The sequence below is a fragment of the Meles meles genome, chromosome 13, assembly GCF_922984935.1.
Source record: "Meles meles chromosome 13, mMelMel3.1 paternal haplotype, whole genome shotgun sequence".
Taxonomy (NCBI): Eukaryota; Metazoa; Chordata; class Mammalia; order Carnivora; family Mustelidae; genus Meles; species Meles meles.
Genome location: NC_060078.1, coordinates 32,674,193 through 32,699,857, shown reverse-complemented (window position 1 = coordinate 32,699,857; position 25,665 = coordinate 32,674,193). Strand labels below are relative to the sequence as shown.

At 57.8% G+C, this 25,665-nt stretch overlaps 1 protein-coding gene across 1 annotated transcript; it reads left to right on the top strand.

Moving 5' to 3' along the window:
- SPOCK2 (SPARC (osteonectin), cwcv and kazal like domains proteoglycan 2) lies at positions 1-25,665 on the top strand. The gene is made up of 11 exons (XM_046026543.1): positions 1-467; positions 13,349-13,357; positions 13,751-13,796; positions 14,004-14,118; positions 15,429-15,543; positions 17,436-17,550; positions 17,921-18,040; positions 18,511-18,729; positions 20,293-20,355; positions 21,710-21,847; positions 22,004-25,665. Exons 1-11 carry the CDS (start codon positions 279-281, stop codon positions 22,147-22,149), a joined length of 1,275 nt encoding a protein of 424 aa, XP_045882499.1. The 5' UTR covers positions 1-278; the 3' UTR covers positions 22,150-25,665.

Sequence of the window (25,665 nt, the reverse complement as noted above, 5' to 3'; positions counted from 1 at the left end):
TGATGCTACAGTTACAGACACGGCCCCTGCTGGCGCAGCCTCTCTGATTCTCTCTCCCTCTCCGCGTCCAGCGCTGGGCTTTTTCAGACAAGTGCATCTCCTAACCAGGTCACATTTCAGCCGCGACCCACTATCCGTCTGTCACCGGAGTCAGACCGCAGGAGGAGGGCGGAGGAAGACTACGGCGTTTGCTTCGCCGACCGCGGGTGGGAAGAAGGACATTAAAATACTGCAGAAGTCAAGACCCCCCCTTCCCCCCAGGTCGGACCCTGACCACGATGCGCACCCCGGGCTGCGGGCGGCTGGTGCTGCCGCTGCTGCTCTTCGCCGCGGCCGCCCTGGCCGAAGGCGACGCCAAAGGGCTCAAGGAGGGCGAGACCCCCGGCAATTTCATGGAGGACGAGCAATGGCTGTCGTCCATCTCTCAGTATAGCGGCAAGATCAAGCACTGGAACCGCTTTCGAGACGTGAGTCTGCAGGGCCTCGAGGGCGGGGGGCGCGGGTTTGGGGAGGAAGGCTCGGAGCGGATCCCCCAGCACCGGGAGCGGCGGCGGCACGTCGCAGCCACCGGCTCCGCAGCCCAGCAGGCGGACCGCACCGAGAGTAAACAACGCGCACCCACCCTCCTGCCAGCCGTCGCCGGCCCAGCTCGGCGCCCCCTCCCCGAGACCATCATTCCCCCATCACCCGCCCCCGGCCCGGGACCCCAAGCCCCACAGCCGCCCCGGGCGAGTCCCGGGCAAGGAGTTGCTCCCGGGGCGCGTGCGCCAGACACGGTCTCCACTGCAGGTCGGGCGCGGAGACGGGCGCGGGATGCAAGGGGTGTACAGGGCGGGAGAGGTGGGAGCCCTGGCTGCGGCTGGACCCCCGACCGGCTCCCCTCCTTTTTTTTGATGGAAAAAAAAAGAGGCCCCTAGGCCTGCCCCCAGCCTGGTGGATGCTGCAGGCCCCACATACGGGGCACTGCAGAAGGGGCAGGTCTGGGTGCGGCCGGCAGCGGGTAGGTAGCATCGTCTTGCGCGAGTGCCCTCTATTCCCACCTTGGGCTTTGGGGGAGGGAGAACAGAAGGGGACAGAGCCTTGGGCTGGGACTTTGAATTGGGTTTGGGGGTAGGTGTCCTAGCAATCTTCATTAGGCAACACGGTGAAAGGCGTGTCCATGATTGGGGGCGGACGACGGCAGTGAAAATAGCCAAGGCCACCTCCGTGTGGCCACCAGAGCCAGGTCTGGGGTCCCCATGCAGAGTGGCGTGAGCTCACGGAGGCTGGTTTTCCAGGACCAACCTTTTGTGGGGAAGCCGGGCCCAGAGAAGGGAGAGACTCCGATGCGGAGGAAAGACTCTGCAGCCCGGTGGTCTTGAAGAGCAGAGGCGAGAGCCGAGGAGCTGGGTCTGGGGTCCCTTCGGGGACGCCTGCCCGAACCCTGGTTTAACCTTGGACCGAACTTAGCCTGGTGGGGGTTGGGGAGGCGGCTGCGGACCAGCCGGCATTGCTGCAGCACTTTGTTTACGAGCACCTGTAGATCAGAGGGGAAACCGGAGACTGCGTTCCCAGAAGGGGGAAGTAGGAGCTGAGCAGGGGAGGGGCGCGTGGGGGGGGGGGGTGCGGGTGGCAGAGGGCGTGGCTGGAACCCAGAGAAGGGGGCTGGGTGTAAGGTGGAGGATGGGCCCGGATGCGGATGCACCAGGGGAGAAGAATGCTGGTCCTGGCCACCTAGTGCTCTCAGATGCCTGCCAGCTCCCAGAAAGCCTCTAATACGACCCCAGGCCTCACTTTCCACTTGCCCAGGTCCCTCATCAGACCCACCACGTACAACACTGGCCACACGGGGACCTCTCTCATCTTCTCTTAAATTGTGGGCATCCAGAAGTTCCTTAGAAATGTGTTTAAAACACACATAAACACACATACTTCATACATTATCCTGCCAAATGATGTGAAACTCTTTTTGTTATTGTGAGACAAGTGACAGTTTCTCTTCAAAGTCTAACCAGTAGGTTGTAAGTCATCAGAGAGCATCGCATGCAGCCAGGTCATCTGGGGCAGAGGGGCCTGGGTCCCAGAGGAGGCACAGCTGGTCCAACCAAGGGAGGCAGCAGTCCCAGCAAGGCCTTTTCCGAGGCCCCTGCAGGCCCAGCACAGATTAGCTGCAGTCTCCTGCCGCCGCCTGGGAAGCAGCCTGGCCATAGCAGCAAGGGGGCAGCTGCAGGCTGGTCCATCCCAAATCTATGTGTCACCGGTCTAGGCCTCCCTTTGACTCGCTGGCTGTTTGATCTTCCAAAGCGAGACTGGTGAAGGTCAGAGGGAAAAGAAATGCTTATCAGAACGTAAAGGTTTAAAAAATAAAGATGCCTCCCCATCTCTCTTCCTCCACCTGCTTCCAATAGCCAACTCTGTAGGTGAGGCTAAATGACTTTACTGCTTGACCCCCGGCACAGGGCTGCCCACCTGTCTCCCTGTATTGGTGCCAATCATTTCCTCCTTCCTCTCATGCTTATCAGAAGAAAAGCACCGGATTATAAATTCTGCAGGGCCAGACACCCTAGGATTCATGGAAAGCCTTAGGGCATGTATTAAGATGGGTGGCCCCAGGCTTTTATAGGGAAAATGTCCTCTAAAACCCCATTTAAGGTAGCGTTGACTGGGGGAAGACAGGATCAGGGAGAGAAGGAGGCCAGGGAAGGCTGGGCAGGGGGATCTGGCTCTGGGGACCCATTGGCAGCTTCTGCAGAAGGGCAGGCTGCTGGCTCAGAGCCCCTGCATTGCACAATCCTAGAGGGCCCACAATGTGAGGGTGCCCCTGGAGTTGTGCAGTAATCATGCTGTCCACAGGGACTCTGCCAATACCCCAGACACTTCTCAGCCCTCCTCTGTTAATAGATGCCCCACTTCCTACTTTAAAGCCCGAAGGCCCTCTAGTTAGGCCCAGTAGCAGAGGGCTTTATATACATCTCATCAGGCTAGCTTTCTGGAAAATATGCTTCCTGAAGCCTCAAAGGCAAGATGGATTTTCTTTTGGATGTCTAAGGCATTACCAGGTTGTACCAGCATGTTGTTCATAACCACAAAATGACGCAGGCCCCCAGTTTGCCTGAATAGAAGAGAGGCAAGCGAGAGGGGTGGAATGTTCTTAGGGCATAGGATGGAGGAGTCAGTATTGTACGTGAGGGGCGTGTCTCATTAAATGGTGCTGACTGAATCGAGGGGCAGGGGGAGATTGAGGGCATGATGTGGAAGAGGTCAGGAGGACGAAGAAGAGGAAGAGAGCATGGGCAGGTGCTCCAACACGGAACTGGTCTGAGCTGGGTAGGGGGGAGTTGAGTTTAGCGTTCTTTCTCTGAGCGCTAGGATTATAGGGAGGCAGGGTTTACCAGCGGAGTAATCCCCCCTCCAGGGCTGGGGTAGATTTCCTCTAATGCCCAGTGCCTCACTGCCAGGGAGGAGAGCTTCATGCCAGAGGAGAGGGGGAGGTTGTGATCTAGCTATGCCCTCCCCTGGGCGGGCCTGGGCCTTTGGGAGGCCTGCTTCCCAGCACTGTTATCTCCAGCTTCCCTCCCTGCAGAACCAGGTGGAACTTCCCTGTAGTCTTCAGAACAGAGCATCCAGGCCTTGGAGATAGAGACGCACCCGTGAGACGAGCCAGGCCCGTTACACAGCATTCTTGCGGGCAGGACCCGAGAGCTGGACGAAGCAGCACGGAATGTTCTTTTTCTTCTTGGCTCTTCCCTACTTTTAAGCTCTCATGAGACTGACTGGCGTCTAGCACAGTGCCTGGCCCCCAGCAGGCACACAGTTACTGTTTGTCGAATCACCGATTGTAGTGAGCGCTGGCTTCCAGCTGCCGGTCCTTGCATCGTCTCTCGTGCCCCTCCACCACCCTCTTTGTCATTTCGTGACCCATGCATTCTACGGTTGAAGAAACAAAGGCGTAGAGAAGTAACGTACAGCAGGGTCAAATAGCTAGAAAGTGGCTGAGCTGGGATTTGAACCCAGCTTCTGGTTCAGCTGTGCTTTTCAGGGAGCTCAAGGCCTAACCCTTAGGGAAACATGGGAAGGAGGAGTCTACCTTGAAGAACAAAGTCGGCCTCAGCTTGTGCCCTATGTGCCTCCAGGTTGCCCCGGGGCTGGAGCGGCACCTCCTAGAAAGGGGGGCCGAAGCTCTCAGGGTCTTCAGCAGCCGGCCACCACCTGCTCCCCTCCTCCCTGGACCTATCGACACCCCAGAGGCAGCTCTCTACCCAGGAGAGGCAGGAGTGCACTGTGCTGGGAGAGCTCTGGCCTGGGAGCTGGAAGGCCTGGGTACGGGTTTGGGCTCTGCCACTGGCTGGTCATGTGATGCCAGGTACGTCACATTACGTCTCCGGCGGGCAAGGAGACCAAAACCCGTGCGTCAGCATGGAGGCGTTTTGTCACAGGGCTGGAGGGCATCCATTTCAGGCGGGACTCCCCAGCCTCAAGCCCCCCAGAAAGCTCCCGGACAGACCGTCATCTCTGGGGCTAGTCCACACCACGCCTCAGTCTCCACAAGAAAGACCTTGATGTGTGTTAACCCCTTCCCTGCAGATCTGAGCACCTCCGCGGTGCGAGGGCCTTCACATTGACCCTGGGAGCTGGCCCGGGGAAGTAATGCCCGCTGGCTACTCATGAGTCTCAGATTTTTAGGATCGCCAGGCAAGCCAGTAACAAGTTTTAGCCACAAAGGGGCTCCCTTCTCACCACCCCTTCCCTCTCCCCATTCCACACACCTAAACCAATGCAAGTGTGGGAATGAGTGGCACAGATGTTTGTGAACAAGTGTGGGTGCGTGAGAACAACCCCAAACCGGGTCAGAATGGATTCCATACCTGGGGTTTGGGGATGGGACGGTGAGTCCTTGCCTGGCCTCCTCCTCCATTCTGATTTTGAATCCTCTCCCAGCTGGGGGGGCTGGCATCTCCCAGAGCCGTGTCAGCCTGGCGAGGGACACTTGAACAGCCGGCAGGACTCCAGGCCTTGGGAAGAGAGGGAGAGAAGAGCGCTCTTTACCTGGAGAGGCTGTCGTATGGTTCTCTCACCTTCCAGGCAGGCTGGAGAGGGTGGATGGTCAATGCCACCCGCTCTCCTTCTCCAGAAGGTCAGAGGCTGTCTGGAAGACGGCCAGAGCTCTATCCTACCCCATGCCCCAGGGGCCTGGGAGAACACTCACCTTTCCTTCTCGTGAGAGGACAGACCTCACAGTGTGACCTTGTGAGAGCTACTTCACGTTTCTGGCCCTTGATTTTCCTATGGGCTTCATGGGCTGCCGACACAGAAGCCTCTGCAGAGCCCTTGGCATTCCTCGACTCCAGGAAGATGGCCCTAGAGGCAGCCAACAGCCCTTCACCCCCAGCCCTTCTATCAGCTGGCAGCCCCGTCTTTGGGTGCAGGGAAAGGGTTTCTCTTTGCTCCTAAGGAAGTATCTGACCAAACCAGGGTAGGGCTTGCATTAGCCAGAGACAGGGGACGCTGAGGACTGGGGCCTAGCGGCATCTTGGGACAAGCCCCGGGACAGAGTCCTCCTACCCTGCGTGGGCGTCCCTGCAGGTATAGCAGGTCCCCCCCGGGGGCGTGGATCCGTCAGGGCAGCTCCAGGTGGTGGGTGGACCCAGGCCCAGCTGCGGGAGAGAGGGTGATATGGTTCTGGAAACGGGACAGCCTCTCAGCTCCTAAGGGCTCAGCCAGCGGTCACTGGCAGGTAGAGCCCCCTCCGGGGGTTCCCGCAGTATTTATTGGTCATTTGGCGCATGTCAGTGCTGCCTCGTGGCCTCGCTTACACTTGCACTTGTATCGGAAGAGGGCTCCGACTGGTATTTTAACGTGCTTATCCCGTTCCTCCCGTGGTTAAACCCCTGAGGACAGGACCTGGGGTTAGACTACCCGTGCACCGTACCACCTTGTCCTCAGAGCATTGCTCAGGCTGCGTGTGCACACTGCAGGGGCTCAGTATACACATATGCATTATGGAATGTGCCAGAAAGGATCCCAACTAACTCGTCTTGGGATCTGGGGAGATCTCTTCCTCTTTCTGGACTCCAGAAGGTGGAGACAGTCAAACTGTCTAGAACCCTGGCACCATGATTCTCCAATGATTCGTTTGTAGGATAAGGGAGTGAGTGACATCTTTTGTAGGAAGGTTGTCCCCTTACTGTCCTTCCGCCCCTGTGTCTGCTTCCCACCCATTCTCAATATGCCTATAGAGCAGTACAGTCACCTACCTATCAGGGCTGAGAACAGGTAAGCATGGGACTCCCAGAGGTGGAGAATGGATTCCCCAAGGCAGGGCATCCTGTCCCTCCGGCTCCCTTCCCTGACATCAGAAAAGAGGTCAAGGCTTTACTCAGTTGAAAGGACAAGCCGGGCCTGGCGGGTGTCTTACCCCTGCCTAGATGCAGTCTTCCCTGACCTCTTGTTCCCCTGCACAGACTGGAGCACATGGAAGAGTCTGGACTTATTCAGGCTCTTCCCCGCCCGCCCCCCATCCTCACAGTTCTCAGTTTGGAAGAGCTGGGACCAGAGCAGAGCCGTGGAGCCCCCGCAGCATGAAGCCCCTACGTTTTCCAGACCGAGACGCAGACTGGAGAGGTGCAGGCACCGAGAACCCTTCTTCCTTCTCAGCCCAGGGTTCTTTCCCGACGCCATGCCTGTGTTTCCACAGAGATCTCTGGCCTTTAAATCCTGCCTCCACTCATGTTCCAGAAGGGAAAACAATGTCCTAAGGCAACTCAGAATAGAATTTCGGGCCTCATCTCCTTTTCATCCCTCCCCTGTTCTCTGCCCTTTATGGCCTTCTGGGGCTGCTGCCTAGAACCAGAAACCCAAGGAGGGTGTGTGTGTGGGGGGGAAGGGAATGGCTGAGACGCCCCAGTGGTGGAGAGGTCAAGCCCAAGGAGCGGGGGGCATTGCTGCTTGCATACCTGCGGCCAGGTGGAGCCCCTGGCATGCTGGGGGGGGGGGGTAAGCACACTTTCACCCTCCGAGGAAATTCCTCCAAGGGGTGGGGGTGGAGCCCAGGAGTCTTCCAGATGCTTGTCTCCGTCTGTTTGTGCAGGCCGAACACACAGCCTCTGCCACTCCCTCTGGGAAGGGGACAAATATTTAACGACTGCCCCTGTTTTCACACCCTCCACATGGCAGCCACTGCCTTCTCAAGATGCCTTCTGCCTGAACGTGTGACAGAAGTGTCAGTCCTCAGCTGAGAAGGAGCCTCGATGGCCTCCGCTCGGCCTCTCCTCATTCCTTTCTGGGCACCCCACTCGGTGCTCCTCCGGCTGTTTGCAGGGAGGGACGGGAAAGGCCCCAGCCATAAAGGCCCCCAGTCCTGGGCCTTCTTCAGGGGCCTGGGCTCCAACGGAGGCTCCCTCGCCTGAGATGAGGCGAAAATAATGCCGAGTGCAGGGCCTTTCAGAGGTTGGGAGAGGCCTGGCCCACTTCCATTTTTAGAGGTTCTTGATCTAGTAAAAAACGAAGCAATGCCATCACAGGGTTACAAAAATTGTGCTAATTTAAAGTCTCACGACGAATGTCTGGTCCTGTCGGTGTGCCTCTGTCTCATTTGGTGACAATGTCAGAAGTCTATCTTGGAGGCCCTTGATGTTACCATGAGCCCCCAAAGCACCCCGTCCCCTGGGCTCCCATCGTGTGTGCCCAAGAACCCAGGCTTCGGTGGTCCTGTTTCATGGCTTTTGAAAGTCTAGAGCTTCACAGCTCATTGAGTTCTCTGAGACATTGCCCTAGGTTGCTCCGCAGCTCAGGGAGGAAGGCGAGGGAGTCAGCCCGTTTCACAGACGAGAAAGTGGGGTCCGGCGAGGGCACTGTTGGAGCCTACAGTCTCGCTGGCAGTCAGAGGCAAGGCCAAACGGGGACCCTGTGCCCTGATTCCATGTCAGGGGGTCAGTCTCCCCATCACACTGTGATGCAGAGAGGCAGGTGGAGATATGCCCAGGGGCTCTTAGTCCAAGCAGTCGGGGCCTTGGGGGTAGCTCTTCTTTGGCCACAGTCACCGCAGCGTCTGTCCTCCTCAGCAGATGGAGAACCTGGGAGAGATGGGGTTAATTCAAGCTGTGAAGTGAGCGGGTGATTTGGGTGCTAATTAAAATGACAGGAAGTAAACAGCGCTTGGAAACACCCAGCATGTGCCCCCTCAGCCCCGCTAGGCCTGCGCACTTACCACCACCATCTCTCCCCCGGCTTGGCACAGTGGGCCCCGTCTCCATGGCAACCGCGCTGAGCCGCAGAGATCAAAGCAGGAGATGGGTGAGCTCCAAACCAGCCCAACCAGGGGCTTAGGGAGGGGTTTCTGGGAAGCGCCTGCAGAAGGCAGTGTCCAGGTGTCTCAGCCCCTCCGAGGGCTCCAGGACTCCCTGCCAGGGTTTGGAGCAGAGCTGGTGTGGTGGGTGGAACCACCCCTGAGCTGGGATCGGACCTCCGGGTCCAGCCCCCAGCCTGGGACTTTCCTCATCTGCTGAAGTTTATGGGTTTATGGAGCAGCACGGAGTGCCGGTTAGGGACCCAGATTCTGGAGCCACAGTTCTGGCGGTACCAGTACTCTTCTGCTGTGCAACTGATATGTGATCCTGCGTATGTCGCTTCACGTCTCCAAGCCTCCATGTTATCATCTGAGAAATGGGGATAACAATAGTAATTTTCTCTTAGAGTTGTTGTAAAGAGTCCTCAAGCCCATGAATATAAAGTGCTCTGCACAATGCGGGCCACGTGGTAATTGCTGAAAAGATGTTAGCTGTCCTTAGCAGTATTTTTACTATGGGTTAGGTGCTGGGCATAGATGGGTGAATTTTATAGGGTGTCTGTCCTCCAGGAAGTGGCCATCTCAATAGGGCAGAAGCAACAGCATTGCGTGGTGTGACTGGGACAATCGGCCTGAAGGGAAGCTGGGCTTGGGACTGAGCTAGGGGAGATGGTGCCTGAGCGGGGGTTCGAAAGATGAACAGAAGCCCTGGAGTGGGTACAGACACGCATCCCGCATGAGAAGAAGGCCGTGCCGAGGTCTGGCCACGCTGAAGCCTCCACTGGAAGGTCATGGGGCTGGCATAGCCAGGAACAGATTGGGAGAAGACAGACTTTCTTCTGTAGGTGACAGGGAACCAGTGAGGGTTTATTCCCCCCCCCAAATTTTATTTATTTGAAAGAGAGAGACAGAGAGGGAGCACAGGCAGAGGGAGCAGTAGACAGAGGGCGAAGCAGGCTCCCCACGCAGCAGGGAGCCCCATGCAGACTGGATCCCAGGACCCCGGGATCATGACCTGAGCCGAAGCAGATGCTTAACCAACAGAGCCACCCAGGTGCCCCAGGGATGGTATTTAAATATAATATTTGTTATATCCTTCCTCAGAAAGTAAAACCTGTTCACTGGGAAACCTGGCCAGGTTGGTCACTAAAGCATGTGACTCTCAGTCTTGGGGTTGTAAGTTCAGGCCCCATGTTAGGCCTAGAGCTTACTTAAAATCTTTTTAAAATTTTAAAAATGAAGAAGATAGAAAATAGGGGTGCCTGGTTGGCTCAGTGGGTTAAAGCCTCTGACTTCAGCTCAGGTCATGATCTCAGGGTCTTGGGATTGAGCCCCACATCGGGCTCTCTGCTCGGCGGGTAGCCTGCTTCCCTCCCCACCCCCCTGCCTGCCTCTCTGCCTACTTATGATCTTTGTCTGTTAAATAAATAAATAAAATCTTTAAAAAAAAAAGATAGAAGATAAAACATGTTCACATTGTAGAAAGTTTGGAGACTTGGAAAAAGGCAGAAAGATGTCAAAATTCTCTGTATTCCTATTCCCTGGAGGAAATCACCAATAACATCTTGGTACAAATCCTTTATACCTCCTAACCTTTAAGATTTTTTTCAAAATGAGAGCGAAGCATATTCAGTGAAGAGTTTTCAGGAGGGAGAGCTGTGGTCAGGCTTGTGTCCGGAAGGATCCTTGCAGCTGCAGCTGGTGTAGAGGAGGACAACTGACCAAACTGGGAGACCTCCAGGGACACCACAGCGACAGATGCCTGTGCTGACAAGGCAGGGGTGGGGGGTGGGGAGTGGCTTGTTGGGGTAGGGCTGGTTGGGGAGAGCCGGGAGGGGTGGACAGGATGTGGGGATGATAAGGACAGCCTTCACCTTGCTCTTGTCAACTTGGAGAGGGTGCTGTGATGAGCATTCCAGGGGAGAAGGCCGGGAGCCCGGGTTCCAATGAGTCAGCCTGTGCCTCGCACGCTGAGCATCTGCTTTGTGTGAGAGGGAGGGAGTAGCTGCTCTTTTTCCTCCCCGAGGCCCTATGGTAGAGGGGATGGTGCCAGAGGAGATGAGGAGAGCATTTTAGAGGGAAGATGCAGAGCTGGCAGGACGCTGCCTCTGAGAGCAGCTCTGTCCCCGTGGGAGCCCTGCCAGCTCTGCCCCTTGCCCAGTTCCCCTGGGCTCTGGTGACTCTGGGCAACAGGCAGCTAGATGCTGGGCAGGCGGTTCTAATGGGTAGCCATTGCTGAGACCCATATGGCACAGAGGAGGGCTTGCAAGCCCGAGGATGTGGAGGGAGCCAGGCTGAGAGCCGTCTCTTGGTACAGCCCTCCCCACCCGATAAACCAGACGTGCTTTTTCTTTGCCCATTAATGCTGATCTTAGCATAGGACCGACCTTCCTTCTGGCCTGGCCCTCCCTCCAGAGCACTGGACCTGGGCTCTTCCGAATCCTTGTTTCTCAGGGGAGGACGTGATCGCTGGGTAGCAGAGCCAGGACAGAACCAGGCCCCCTGGTTCCTGACAAGACCCTAGTGCCTTTATGGGACCATTTGTCACACCTGCTGATAAGCCTGCTTGGGTTCCCAAGTGGACGCCATCGCATTGGAGGGCATGACTCACAATTGCCAACGAACTCCTCCTTTTCAGCTTATAGATGGTGCCTGCCCACACCCGACCCCAGGGTCCCCTAAATGTGGTCCTGGGCTCTGCCCCCATGCTGCCCGCAGGACCCCGTCACCCTTCTCCGAGGGGCACCTCAGGGCGGTTCTCTTCTTACCCCACTGGTCTCTGCTCTCCCCAGGGCGGGGAGCGGGGAGCTCTCCCTTTTCCACAGGCAGGGGCTCCTCAGGAGGCCTCTCCCTGACTGTTTCCTGCTCCTCCACCCAGAGTCCATGGTCTTCTGCTATAATAGCTTTTCTTAGCGGAGTATTTTCTGGACCCGGGCACCCTGAGGACAACACCTTTAAGCTCCAAGAAGTTTCAGGAGATAGGTGCTGAGTGCCTGAAGTTCAAGATCTGTTGGTAAGGGGAGTGTAGGCACTGTGTGGCCCCGGGCCCTCTCTTTCCCTCATCTTCCTCTCTGGCTGGCTATTCCCACCCCCCTGAGAGTGAGCTGCTTGGACATGTCGGGCCCAGGGGGTGGGGGACAGGCATGGGCAGAGTGAAGAGTTAGGAGAGAGAGAAAGAGGAGGTGGACAAGGAGATGCACAGAAACACAGACGAAAGCAAGACAGAGAGAGCAGAGCTGGTGCCTCGAGCCCTTCATGGGGAGAGGTCTGCTGCTCTGTCTGCCCTCCTCTGCCTCCCCAGCCCTGCCTCTTGCCCTCTCTCTCTGTGTGGAAGAGACAAGAAGTCCAAGCCTGAGGGAGGGCCTTGGCGCCCAAGTGTGAAAACTGGGGGCTGCTCACAGAAGTGGGCCTAGTTAACCTCATTTTTGGATAAAACCCATCTGGCATTGGGCGAGTTGCCTTGAAGTGTCCTTGTTTCCTACGCACACCCAGTGTGCACGGTTCCTCACCATGTGGGCCTGTGTACACGTGCTCACAGACGGGACTCGTACCGCTGCACGTATGCGTGCTCTAGGACGTGTGCCCGTGGGCGGGCGTGTGTGCACTCAGGGCTCTCACGAAAGCACATGCAGGTACAGCCTTGGCCACAGCATGATCTGCCTGGGTACGATGCCCACGGCCTGCTTGGCCTTGACCCTTCCTCGGCCTTTGCCCAGGAGGCCGTGTTGACAAAGGCCCTTGTCCCTGCCTGTTCCTCTGATGCTTCTCAACTTCCAGGGGATCCCTGGGCTTTCAGAGCGCTGGTGGACATCCTCCCTTATGCTTGTGGCTGTGCCCATGTGGGAGCCCTCTGCTGCAGGAGCCCTAGACCCTCTTCTCCAAGCCAGACAGGTGCTGCCCCTTCCCACCCCTACCCCACAGTGTGGCCTCTGCCTCCCATCCCATGCTCGTTGGATGGGTGCGACTCAGGATGAAGGGCGCGGCTGCACGTGGCTCCCAGAGTCCCATGCAGGGGAGGCTGGCAGCTGGGTCCTCGGAGCCACCAGGCTGCGGTCCCAAGAAGCCGTCTCCCGGCCTGCCTGACGGAGCTTCCACCTGGAGAGCCCTGGGAGCTCTATGCTGGTTGTTGGCAGCCACCTCTGCCCCATAAGGGCTAGTGGGGGAACCAGAGGGAGCAAGGCTGGGTGTGAGCTGTTCTGCCTCCGGCCACAGTATGGTCGTGGGCCCTGGGGAGGTCCCTGTGGCCAGAGCAGAGCAAGGAGCTGTCTCCAGACGCCTCAGGTCTTGGAGACTGTGTGTTGGAGCCAGAAGAGAGGTCTGTACTAGGCGTCAGGAAACCCAGGTTCTGAGACACTGGGACCTGGGGTGGGTCACCTCCCATCTCTGGCCTGTCTGGCCTGTCTGGCCTGTCCCGCACCAATAGGAGGCTGGGCCAGATGATCTCAGAGGGCTTTCTCAGGATCCTCTGAATGTGAGGATTTGCAGCTGGGCCATGGTAACTGAGGAAACCATTGACACTGGGAGGGACCATGGTCCGCCTTTCAGGGCACCATCGGATCCCTACAGGAAAGTCAGACCTTGAGTGAAAAACTGTCCCTGTGCAGTGAAAGGGAGCCCCTGCCCCTCGCCCCACTTACAGGGTGGCAGGTGGCAGGGGAGGGGACTGCCAAGGGAAGGAGGCAGAGGGATAGAGTGGCATGTCTGGGACCCTTACAGCAAAGGTGTGACAATCACTGTTCCCCGGGCAGGGTGGGTCCTTTAGACATCTGTCCTAATGGTCAGGCCAGGGCAATGGGGAGATGGGGCCTCACCTCCAGTGCTCCTAAAGCCAACCCTGAGTGGGCCGAGGCCTTGAGCTCCCTGTAGTGAAGACACAGGAATCCTGTCCTCCAGGGGGAGGCCATCGAGCTTAGAGAACCTGAGCAATCAAAGAGAATTGCCCGGTGCCTTTGGTCACATGATGAGGCCTGCAGAGTGCTGGGACCACATGGGCTGAGGCTGGGCGTCCCACTAAAATCCCCATCTCTCCTTCTCTCCTCCTGCTCCATTTCCCATGGCCTGTTGCCACGGCTTCCTGATCCCCAGGAGGTGGAGGTGAGTACTTCCTGGGGCGGGGGTGGGGGGGGTCCATTGTGTATGGTCTCTGTGCAGCCCCACACTCCACCCTCCTCTCCTTTCCTCTCCCTCTGTGCCCTCTCCCTGACTTCTCCTTCCCTGCAGCATCCAGCATGGGATGGAGGAGTAAGGAACATATGGGAAAGGCTGGAAGGGATTCTGGATAAGAGCTTAGGGGGATAGAGTTCTGGGGGAGGCAGCTGGCAAAGCCCAGGGGCCCAGGGGTCATCTGAGCAGCCACTGGGGTAATGGCCGTTAGCACGTGGGAACAGTGGTCCAGCCCTCTTTCCTCTTGGCCCTGGAGTTGAGCCTTGGCTCTAGGATGTGAATCTTAGCCCTTCCCTTCTTCCTTGCCCCTCTGTCCTTCCTTAGGATGACTACATCAAGAGCTGGGAGGACAATCAGCAAGGAGATGAAGGTAACATGCCCCTCCCAGGGGAGACAATAGGACTGACACCTGTGAGCACTTGAGATGCACCAAGGGCACGTGCCAGCTATGGCCTTGGGGGCTCTGTGGGATCCAGACCCTGATGGGAGTGGGGTTTGGAGCTGAGGAGCTCACCGGTGGGGCTGGGGGTTCCTGGGCTTGTTGGCACTGATTTCCGGGTGACCTGTGTCCTGGCAGCCCTGGACACCACCAAGGACCCCTGCCAGAAGGTGAAGTGCAGCCGTCACAAGGTGTGCATCGCCCAGGGCTACCAGCGGGCCATGTGCATCAGCCGCAAGAAGCTGGAGCATAGGTGAGGGGCCTGGGGAGTTGGGGGGGGATTCTGGGGGTGTTGCTTAAACAGCGAGGGCTTGCCTGATCATCTCCTCTGTGGCAGCTATCTTGCAAAACAACCTGCTCCCAAACCTTGTGCTTAAGGCAACAAATGTATTATCTCCCACAGTTTCTGAGGGTCAGGAATCTAGAAGTGGTTCTGTTGGATGATTCTGGCTAGGGTTTGCCACGAGGTTACAGTCAAGGTGCTGACCAGGGCCGCATCATCTGAAGGCTGGATTGGGGCTGGAGGATCCACTTCCAAGCTCACTCACGCAGCTGTTGGTTCTGGTCACAGAGATCTCTCTCCATAGGGACGCCTGAGTGTCCTTACAACATGGGAGCTGACCTCCCCTCAGCGAGGCAGCGGAAGGAGAGAGAGAACAAGGAGGAAGCCACAATGTCACTTATGATCTAGTCTCAGAAATCATACGTTGTTACTTCTGCCACTTCTCTTTGTTAGGAGCGAGTCCCTAGGGGAAGGAAATTACACTCCATCTTTCGAAGGGAGGAGTGTCAAAGAATCTGTAGACATGTTCTAAGACCCCCACCCTCTAGGAGATCTGTCACCAAGCAGTGTGGGACTCAGGGAAAGGCATCTCTCCTCTCTGGGACTCGGTGTCCATATCCATAAGACAAATAGGTTGGCCCAGATAGTCTGATATTGTTTCCGGCTCTGACATGCCACAACTTAATAAAATATTTAAGGTTCTAGCTTCTGAGGCTTGCAGAGGAGGGAAAGGTATTAGCTCCATCCCAAGGAAAAGACCGGCCAGAATCCAAGATCTCTGGGCAAAGGTCCCATTTCCCTCCCCTCTCTCCAGGAATCCATGTTTCCATATAAACTCTTCCATTTTGTAAATGTTGGTGAATGACTCAAAGACAAACACCTTTGGCGGCCAAACAAAATGAGTCTCCGGGCCAGATGTGGCCCATGGGCTGTCAGTTTGCAACCTCTGATTTGGTGTTTTTTGCGAGGTGCAACTCCTTTTAAAATCTGGCAGTCAGACCTGGAGTTGCTGCCTGAAGGCCCTGCTGGGCTCAGTAACCATAGGAAAGGGCGAGCTAAAGGTCTTCACCCTGCCTAGTCAGGCCATCCGCCCTTAGGGGCCGGAGGAGGGTCTGGCTGGGGCTGATGGGGGGGGGGGCAGGGGTAGGGAGGAGGCTGCAGGTGCTGTGATCACTGGGGCCAGCTTCCTCTTGGAACCAGTCTCTCGAACCTTCCCTTTGGGTGTCCCTCTCTCATTTTCACCTCTACTCCATGCCCTCCCCATCCCTGTCCTCCTGTAGGATCAAGCAGCCTGCCCTGAAGCTCCCTGGAAACAAAGACACCGTCTGCAAGCCCTGTCACATGGCCCCGCTGGCCTCAGTTTGCGGCTCTGATGGCCACACTTACAGCTCGGTGGTGAGGAGCTCTGGCCCCAGGTGGGGGGCGGGGGAGGCTGGTGGGGGGCTGACTTAACACCCAAAGCCACGGGGAGCAGAGAGGACAATGCAACCAGGGCCCCCTGGGGTCTCCCAATGCTGACACAGGGCCGGGTGTCCTCAGTCAGTGCATGCGGTGTGGCTGGCCAAAAAGGACACCTGAGCCCCAGCTTGGGCTCCATAAGAGTAGGCGCCAACCTGGGTGGCTCAGTGGATTGAGCCGCTGCCTTCGGCTCAGGTCATGATCTCAGGGTCCTGGGATCGAGCCCCGCATCGGGCTCTCTGCTCCACAGGGAGCCTGCTTCCTTCTCTCTGCCTGCCTCTCTGCCTGCTTGTGATCTCTCTCTCCGTCAAATAAATGGATAAAATCTTTAAAAAAAAAAAAAAAAAAAAAAGAGTAGGCGCCAGACCCGGCTTCTGGCCTGATGTGGGTGCAGGTGTGCAGGGAAACTGTGAGTCAGAGTAAGTGAGGTAAGATCCTCAAGAATGTACCCAGGGCTCTGGACGGCAGGAGCCATGTCACCCAGTTGTCGGGCGTGGGGGGTGACGGATGGAGCTTTCTGCAGGGAGATTTCCACCCCGAGGTGTCGGTGTTCACCAGCCAGCACCAGGCATTCTGGGGCAGGAGAAAACAACCCCCCAGGAGACAGCCACGTGGGAGGGAATGGTGGCTGTGGGGAGTGAAGCCTTACTGGATAGGATTCTTAAGAAGGTTAAATGAGACATTCGTGAAAGCATTTTATAAACTCCAAAGGACCGCAGAAACGCAGGTGCTAATTGTGAAGGCTTCTGCTAGTGACCAGGAATTGGGAGTTGCTTGGTTTTTGGAGGATACTGTCCGCTAGGGTTGGGTTCTAGGGCTTAGGGACACTTTCGGGATGACATGCAGATTGATGAGTCACAGAGTCACAGGCTTGGGGAAGGGGTGAGGTCACTGGAAGAGGAGAGAGACTGTGCCAGAGGTTGAGGGCAGAAGCTGTAGTGGGGAGGCAAGAGGGAGAGGGAGGGGGAGAAGAGTGATGTCACACAGCCCAGGGCAGAGTGAGATCTGGGCAGGAAGCTGTGTTCTGGGGGTCACGGAGCTGTTCTCGGGGACGTAGGGCTCCTCAGGAGATCTGGCTTCTATCCCAGCCCTGTGGCCTTGGGCAAGTCACCGGGCCTCTCTGAGCTTCCGTGTTCTCCGCCGAGTAGCCAGGAGCCAAGGGAGATACTATGAAACAGTACGACCCCTTCTCATTTGCTGTCATCCCATGGGGATGAACCATACGGGACCAGGAAAAACACTGTAAGGGCGGGGAGTGGGTGAGACCCTCTCCCAGGCTGCCTTCAGCAAACAGCTGTGGCCGAGGGTTTTCAGTAAAGGCAGGGGAATGAGCAGATGTGAGCGGAGAACTGGTGGCTGTTATCCAGAGAGCTGGGTGAGGCCCATTGGAGGTAAATGTGGGAAGACCACTGAGGGAGGGGCTGGCCCCCCAAGGGACTGTGGTAAGAAGGAGGTTGGGCCAGAGGGCCAGGACTGGGGCGGGGGGGCAATGGGCTGCTAAATAGGGGAGGTGGGTGGGTGGGGGTGAGGGCGTGGGGAGACTCGTGTCCCGGGAAAGGTCCATGTGCAGAGACATTAAGCTAGGGCAGACCAGGGTTCGTGGGAGCCTCTAAATCTCTGGGAACCCCTTTCCAGCCCTGCTGTCCCCCCGGTGCTATGTACCTTTGGCCCCCCCCAGGGGGATCAGGAGGGCTACGCTCCCCAGGCTGTTGGTGGCTGCAGTCCCTCCTGTCAGATGTGGTTGCCTGGTAAGCTCGAAGTACCCCAGCTCCAAGGACCCAACTGTGAGTACCCCCCAGTCACGCAACCCGACCTCTCTTCTCGTGCAGTGCAAGCTGGAGCAGCAGGCCTGCCTGAGCAGCAAGCAGCTGACGGTGCGATGCGAGGGTCCCTGCCCCTGCCCCGCAGAGCAGGCCTCCTCCTCCACCACCGACGGCAAGCCAGGTAACGCGGAGCCCCGGGCTCTAGCCGGGTTGGGGGAGGCCTCCCTGCCAGCAGCTCCTGGGGCACCTCCTTCAGGGCTCTGGGTGCTGAGAGAGGTTCACAGAGCCGGAAGGGAGATGGCAAAAACAGGGACAAACCTGAGGACCCGTAGGGCTGGGGGGGGGGATGTACCTCAGGTATAGGGGTACGCCCTGTGTGGTCTGAGGGCTAGGGACTGAGGGGGCAAGATGATGGGAGACGGTGGACGGGGACCTTTGATTTCTCCCTCCCCTCGCCTCTTGACCACTGCCTGGTCCCAAGCTGAGGCCATGCTGTGCTTCAGCCTACCTTCACCCGCGCCCCTTTCTCCCCATTCTGCCTCCGACTGTAGAGACCTGCACAGGTCAAGACCTGGCTGACCTGGGGGACCGGCTGCGGGACTGGTTCCAGCTCCTTCATGAGAACGCCAAGCAAAACGGCTCGGCCAGCAGTGGGGCCAACCTGGCTGGTGGTACAGAAGCTACTTGCTCTGCCTGGGACAGGGGAGGGCGATGGGGAAACAGGAGTGCCCTGGGCCAGCCTGCCTAGTGTTCCCTCCTGCCAGACTCTGAGCCTCGAAAAGGACCTAAACCCAGAACAAGGAGAAGGAGGCTTCAACTAGACAGGAGGGGTTTGGGTTAGCTATTGGAAGAACTTCTAGAAGTGGGTGGAAGGAGCTTAAAGCCTAAAATGGGTAGCCAAAAGAAGGCAAGAAATTATCTTCCCCGAAGGGCTTTCCAAACAGGGTTTGAATAGCTTAGGCACAGTCCTGTAAGGAGGCAGATGGACCGCCCTTCAGCCGTTCTTGAGTTTCTCACTCCCATGGTTATGTTCTGAGCTGCCCTGACCCTGACCCTGAACAGATGGAGAGGTGGAGGGATGGGTGGACAGATGGATGGAGTGGTTTACCTTGAGCGTGCCTGAACCTGGCCTTCTCCCCAGGGCTGGACAAGAGCCTGGGGGCCAGCTGCAAGGACTCCATTGGCTGGATGTTCTCCAAGCTGGACACCAGTGCTGACCTCTTCCTGGACCAGACAGAGCTGGCCGCCATCAACCTGGACAAGTACGAGGTCTGCATCCGCCCCTTCTTCAATTCCTGCGACACCTACAAGGACGGCCGGGTCTCCACTGCTGAGTGGTGCTTCTGCTTCTGGAGGGAGAGTGAGTGTGGCCCCCGGCTGGTCGCCCACCCCTCACTGCACCCCCCCCACCAGCCCCGCCCCTCCCCAGCACCCCCCCACCCCCGCCCCCAGCCCACCTGCTTCCTGCCCGCTCCAGCACCTCATCTGTTGGAGCCCGGGGAAGCCAGCACTTTAAATCCGTTCCTTGGCAGGCGCCTCAGTGATCCAGATTTGTGGGTCCTGAAGCATATGCATGTTGGGAAAGTAAAAACTACAAATGTAAAATTTCTAGGGCCCCTTGGGGCCTTGGAGAGGGCTTCTGGGCTCTACGGCTGAAGCTATACTGGCTTCTCAATGATTCCTCTTCTGGGCACATCTCACATTATTTACCCCAAATCTGTGCTCATCAGCCTTAGAGGTAGGACATCGTTTGCTAGCTTTCTATATCCTGAACCAGAGCTGGGCGTGTGCTCAGAGATCATCTCACCCAGGTGGCCACTGTCATCAGTAGGGAAGCTGAGGTCCCTGGGGGGCAGCTGGCAGGTCCGCCCGGAGGTAGGGGAGGCCCTGGTGCTCCGAGTCCAACGTCCTGCCTGATTCCCGCCACCAGCGTGTGTTGGAGGCACTATGGTGTTCGCGGCCAAGGCCCAGCCTTCCACTGGGGCTCCACTATATTGGGCCGGTTTGGGACCCTGGGCAAAGCACTGACTCTTCAAGTTTGGTTTCTTCATCCTGCTGTGAGGGTGACCAGAGAAAATCTGGGCACAGAGCGTGGGTCAGTCACAAATCCATCTGCCAGCGTGTGGTGTCTCGGTCAGTTTTAGGGACCCTGCCTGCCCCGCCTTCCTGCACTTTCACCATCCAGGCCTCTGAAGCTCATTCCGTCCATTCCATACAGCAGCCTCCTTGGGCAGGAGGCTGGGGGCTGACCTCATTTTACTGTCAGCCAGGCCTCTCACTGGGAAGGACTAGGGACTTCTCAAGGTGACAGGCAATTCGATTGGGCTACAACTAGAGCTGGGCAGCTGCTTCTTTTTTTTCTTTCTTTTTTCTTTAAGTAGGCTACGTGCCCAGCATGGAGCCCAACATGGGCCTTGAACTCATAACCCTGAGATCAAGCCCTGAGCTGAGACCAAGAGTTAGATGCTTAACCGACTAAGCCACTCAGGTGCCCCTAGTTTTGAGCTTCTGTCTAACCTTCCCTCTGGTCTCATGTTTCTCCTTGGGCCTTTCCACTGGAGAATCCACTCCGCCTCTTCTTCTGGATCCTGTGTCCTTATCCCATGAGTTCCCAACATTCTCAGGGGCCCTGGGCTTCTCAGGGCACCTCAGCCCCTGCTACAGCCGTGGAATGGCCTCCGCCAGTTGGAGCTTTTTTTTTTTTTTTTTTTCTCCTCTAATCTGGCAGAGCCCCTATCTCGGTTTTTGGGAACTTGGAGGGATCCATGCACCCCACTACCACCGTGGGGCTTCCCCAAGTCAAAGCCTGGGTATTTGTGTCTTGCAAAGCCTACTGCTAGGTTGCCAAGCCTTGGGGGCCCCTCTGTGAGTCTTACCAGCACCACGGGATGGCCCCCGTCAGAAGCTGCTTCTCTCCACACAGAGCCTCCCTGCCTGGCGGAGCTGGAGCGCATCCAGATCCAAGAGGCTTCCAAGAAGAAGCCAGGTGAGGGGGCTGGCTGGGCTGGGCTGCGCTTGGGGGAGGCAGGGGAGGGGTGCCCCAGGGTTTCCCCGGAGGCCCAGAGGCTCCAGCCCCTGGGCCTTACGGGAAAGCTGAGCCCAGAGGAATCCCTGTCCTAGGAAAACAGGAAGGAGAACTCCCCTCCTGTTCTCATCCTCGTGGTGGGACAGTGTCTCCCAAGTAGCCCCTCCATTCTGGGACTGGAGGATGGGAAAACAGAAGGTTCCTAGAACCCTCCATTCAACTCACTCCGGCAGGGGTGGGGTGGGGGGGTACGTGCAAAACTCAGGTGAGCCCCCTCCGTAGCAGATGCTCACATCTGCAAGCAAATAGCCAGTGCCAATCCCAGAGGGAACAGTAGACGCGGCCCAGGTCAGGGCAAGACAGACTTGGTCCCTGGTCTCAGAAGGCACACAGGCTACTTGGGAAAACACAACATATGGGTTGACACACCAAAAAGCCAGAACTACACACGATGGCTTGTGTAAGTATAGCGCTGAGGGAGAGCACCGTGGGTAGAAGGTAGCCTGCGTGGCTGCAAAGGCCTCTTGGGGGAGCTGGTGTTCCAAGGGAGACCTGAGAGATGAGGATGAGCCCGCCCAGGGCAGGAGAAAGCTCGAGGCTCTTGGCAAACAGAAAGAAAGGGCCCATGTGGCTGGATCATGGTGGCTGAGGGGACAGAGGGCCAAGAGGCAGAGAGCAGTGTGGTATTTAACTGGGCCCACGAGACCAGCGTGCGTGGGACCCCAGCCGGAACCACCCTGCAGAGCCTTGTTGACCAGAGCCCAGGGACCTTCCGGGATGGGCGGCAGCACTCCTCAGGAAGCCACGCTTTTCCACCCTGGAAGCCGTCCTCTCTGGTCTGTGTTCCCTGGGCACACTCCCTGGGCCTCAGTGTGCCCGTTCGGTAGTGCCTGGAATAGTTATTTCTATGTGTGTCTCACCCGCCTCCCCAAAGGGGCAGAGCCTCTGTCTGGGTTGGCGCGCTCAGAAGAAGTCTGTCGGGTGGACACAGGGGTCATAGTTCCCGGGTATGAGGGAGCGCAGGTGGGCCCTGAAGCTGAGAGGAGAAGCCTGGGCATTGCTGACCGAGGACAGCCAGGCCTGAGGAGTGGCGGCAGGAGCCAGGGCTTTGAGCACGGTGAAATCAGGGAGGCAGGTTTTTCCAGCTCAGGTCGGTCGAGGCAGAAGAAATGCTACCGTGCCGCCCTGGGCATCTGGGCTGCCTGTGCTCCGGTGGGGTCTGGACCCTTGCTCATGGCCCAGGCTCCGGGGCCGCCTCTCTGAAGGGCTCACACCCCAGCGCCTGCTCTGACCCTGTGGGTCCTGCCATGTTCAGGAATCTTCATCCCGAGCTGTGACGAGGACGGCTACTACCGGAAGACACAGTGTGAGCAGAGCAGCGGTGACTGCTGGTGTGTGGACCAGCTGGGCTTGGAGCTGACGGGCACTCGCACGCATGGCAGCCCCGACTGCGGTAAGGGCCAGGCCGCAGCACGGGCACCACCCCCGGTACCCCATGACCTGCCCTGGGAGGGCTTCTGGGGGGCCTGGCTTGTGGTAGATCCTGTTGGCAGCGATTCGAGGAGGCCAGCGGTGTCCTAACCGGCCCCTCGGCTTGTTCCCCTCGCAGATGACATCGTGGGCTTCTCAGGGGACTTTGGGAGTGGCGTCGGCTGGGAGGATGAGGAGGAGAAGGAGACAGAGGAAGCAGGCGAGGAGGCTGAGGAGGAGGAGGGCGAGGCGGGCGAGGCGGACGACGGAGGCTACATCTGGTAGATGGCCCTCGGGGAGCCATGGCAGGCCAGGGTGCCGATGGCCGGGGGAGACGGGCCAGCAGAGACCTGGACAGAAGCAGGCAGCTTACGCATGGATCCGGAAGATACAGTTGGAAGGACGCTGGCTCCAGCGGGGACGACTGGGTGTGTGACTGTGCATGGCCCGTGTGTGAGACTTGTATGGCTAGGACGTGTGAGTGTGTGTGAGTGTGGCATGCGCTGACAAATGTGTCCTTGGTCCACACTGCTCCAAAGACCTCCTTGTTTGCTTTCCATTTAGTGTTAGTTTCAAAGTACACATATCCACCCACCACAAGGTCAAAACTGATGACACGAATGCCCCCTGCCACGTCCCCCAAACCCCCTCTGGGCCTGACCTGACACCATTGGGTTGCCCTGACCAGGGTTTCTTGTCTTGATTGCTATCCTTGGCTCAGCCAGCGTGGCTTCCTCCTGCACTTGCCTGCCCTCTCCCACCCTTAGGTGTCTCCATTGCAGAGGGTTGGAAAGGCAGGGGCTGGGGTCCTCCTGGGGCTGGGCCAGTGTGGCTGGGACACCCCCACTGACTTCTGATGACATGGGCTGGGACACCCACAGCAGTGAGCCCTTTCCCTGTGCTGGACTCCCCAGCACTAGACTCCCAGCCCTAAACTCTGCTTTCCTAACCCAAGCCTGTGTGAGCGAGGGTGGCCAAAGCTGAGGGGCTGAGGGAGGGGCCAGGGCAGAGGGAGGAGGAAGGAAAGGTGTGCCTTTGCAGATCTGGCAGGAGCTCTCAGGAGGGAGGCTGGGTAGCCCTGAGTGCCAGACCCTTGTACAGCCTGGCCCCTTACTGTGGGCCTCAGGTGGGGGCCTGGTCTGGGCTATTCTCTTGGAGGCCGCAGGTGGGCAATGGTTATGCAGGTGGGTTCCGCCTGGCTGTGTGGGGCTGCTGCACTGCCCTTGTCCCCCAGGTCCACTTTGGAAGCCTGAGGATCGGGCTGCAGGTGAAGAGGCTGGGTGTCAGCTGGGTGGCGGAGAGGGGTGTGTGTGTGCAACCACCTCCTCTCCCATCCAGACCTTCCTTAAGATGTGGGGAAGCCCCAGCGGGGAAAAGCTCCACTTCCCATGACCTTTCTCCATCTCTCCTCCAGGGGGCAGCACCAGGCCCATTTCCGTCCCCTCCCCTGCGAGCGCCGGGACCTTCCCTCTGACCCAGTGGAGGGTTCCCTGAGGCTGCCCTAGTGGAGGGGCCCAGGAGTTGTGAGGTCAGAGGGGACAGGACAGGACTGGGGCCAAACCTCCTGTTCCCCCAGATCTCCTTACCAGGCGGGAGCCGGGAAAGATGTGACCAAGCTCCCTGTTTTGAGTTTCTTTTTGTTTTCTTTCCTAATCTGTCCCATTCTCCCTGTTGAAGCAAATTCCTTAACACTTTGGGCAAAGAATTTCTAACCTGGACCTGGGCCTCTGCTGTCCTTCTGTGCGTGGTGAGTGCCATGTGTGTTTGTGTGTGAGTGTGTAAGCGGCTGTATGTGTTTGAATGTGTGTGAGAGCCTGGGGTGTGAGGAGGGGTGCGTGTGTGGGACCCCCCGGGGATAAGGCTCCCTGGACAGGGCTCCAGCCGTCCCTCCCTGGCTTCGGCAGCATCCGCTGAGTCTGCTGGACCTTATGGAAGAAGCTCACGCCGTCTGCCTCTTTGACTGCACCCCGGAGTCAACATCTTCCCAGTCCTGTCCTGGGGAAAATATTGAAACCGCAGCTAGCCCCATGAGCCGCTTCTCATCCCGCAGCACAACAGCACAGGTTAGGGTGTCGCGCTGTCCCAGACCCACCAACATCCCGTCTCCCGGCCCCCCAGCCTTCCCTGCCCTCCCGCCTCCTCCCTCTGGCCCCGGCTCAGTTCAGGGAACTGCCCTCTGCTCTCTGAGCAGCCTCAAGCTTCCCGCTCTCACTAGGAATGGGGTCTGTTCTGTCTCTTCCCTCTGCCCCAGCTGAGACTTCTGGACCCTGTCGCTGGGAGCGGCTGTTGAGGAGGCTGGGTCGTTCCAGGGTGGGGAGGGACCTAGAGGAAGGGGCACCCCTCTCTCGCTGTTGCCCTCCCCTCCTGGGGGCACAAGCTCTCTCTGTGTCTCTGGGTCTTCTGGTTGTGCACGTTTCTTATGACCTTGTAAATATGTTGTAGAAAGAAAGCAAAAGGCGCTGAACTAGACCCTGGTGGGACTCAGGGGTCCAGCCTTGTCCTGTCTCTGAAGCCCCCGCCCTGCTTTTCACTTTTCTCTGAGACTGAGCCCCCCGCCCCAGAGCTAGACAAAGCCACTTGTTCCCAAGGGGCTGACAGCCTCCAACTGACTTCTTGTCAGACAAGCTGCAGGCTTTCTCGTGAGCAAATTCGCAGGGTGGGCCTTGTTTGGCTCCGCGGATTCATGCCCTTGACCAAGCTGCCTGCCACCCATCTCCTCCCATGTCCTTCTGTGGGGATAGCCTCTCTCCCCTGGTTTAGGCAGGCAGTGGAACTAGGGCTCTGTTGAAAAGAGCTCGGCCAAACTTGAAGAGCGGTTTCTTGCCGGGCCCCGGCGCTGTCCTTGGCCGCCAGAGGCCTCCTCACCCACGGGGGCTGGGAGAGATGGGTGTGCCTAGGACGGGGAAGCTGGGGTTGGAGAGAACAAATGTGCCTTGAGAGACCACTCAGAGGTTCAGGGTGTTGGGGAAGGAGGCAGGGCATTCGAGCTCAGGAAGGAGGAAGAGGAAGGCGAAGTTGATGAGGGCACCGTGGGACATCATGACGGTCCCTTATTGTCCCCTTGGTGCTGTGACCGCAGGTGCTCAGTGGTCACACTTCCTTCCCCACGCCAGGCCACCTGGCGTTAATGGCCACCCCTGCACCTTTCATGAGCTCTGTCTGCTTCCAACTTCACCTCTGAGTGTGTGTGGGGTCCCTTGGGACCCCCATGGGAACCCTCCATTTCACCAAAGCCTCACCTCAGCCCTTGGGGAGGACGAATGGCTTAGTCTGGGGTGTCATGATGACACCCGGCGCTGTCATTGTGAGGCTGTGGGCAGGCGGGGGTCAAAGGGAAGAGACACTGGGGGTACGAAAGGAGGCTCGAGACATCCCAGGGAAGGCGCAAGCAGAGCAAACTGCTCTACAGCCTGAAGCCTACTTAAATTGTGTGATGTGCAATAACTGAGCTTAGAGTTAAGAATTGTGTTCAAGTGCTTGGATTTCTGTCTGTATATTTCAGTAACGAAATCGTATCTTTCAGTAATTTTAGATGTCCTAAAAAAATCGAAAAACAAAGTGTTAGACCGTGTATGTGCATTGATGGGCACTCAAGCGTCCCGTGAGTCACCCCACCCTGTCCCTTTCCCCTGTGCCCCCATGCCCCTCACCCCCAGCCCCCCTTCCCCTTGGGGACCCCGCCTCGTGTTGTCTTTATCTGCCTATTACTCAGCCTAAGGAAACAAGTACACTCCACACATGCATAAAGGAAATCAAATGTTATTTTTAAGAAAACAGAAAATAAAAACTTTATAAACACCA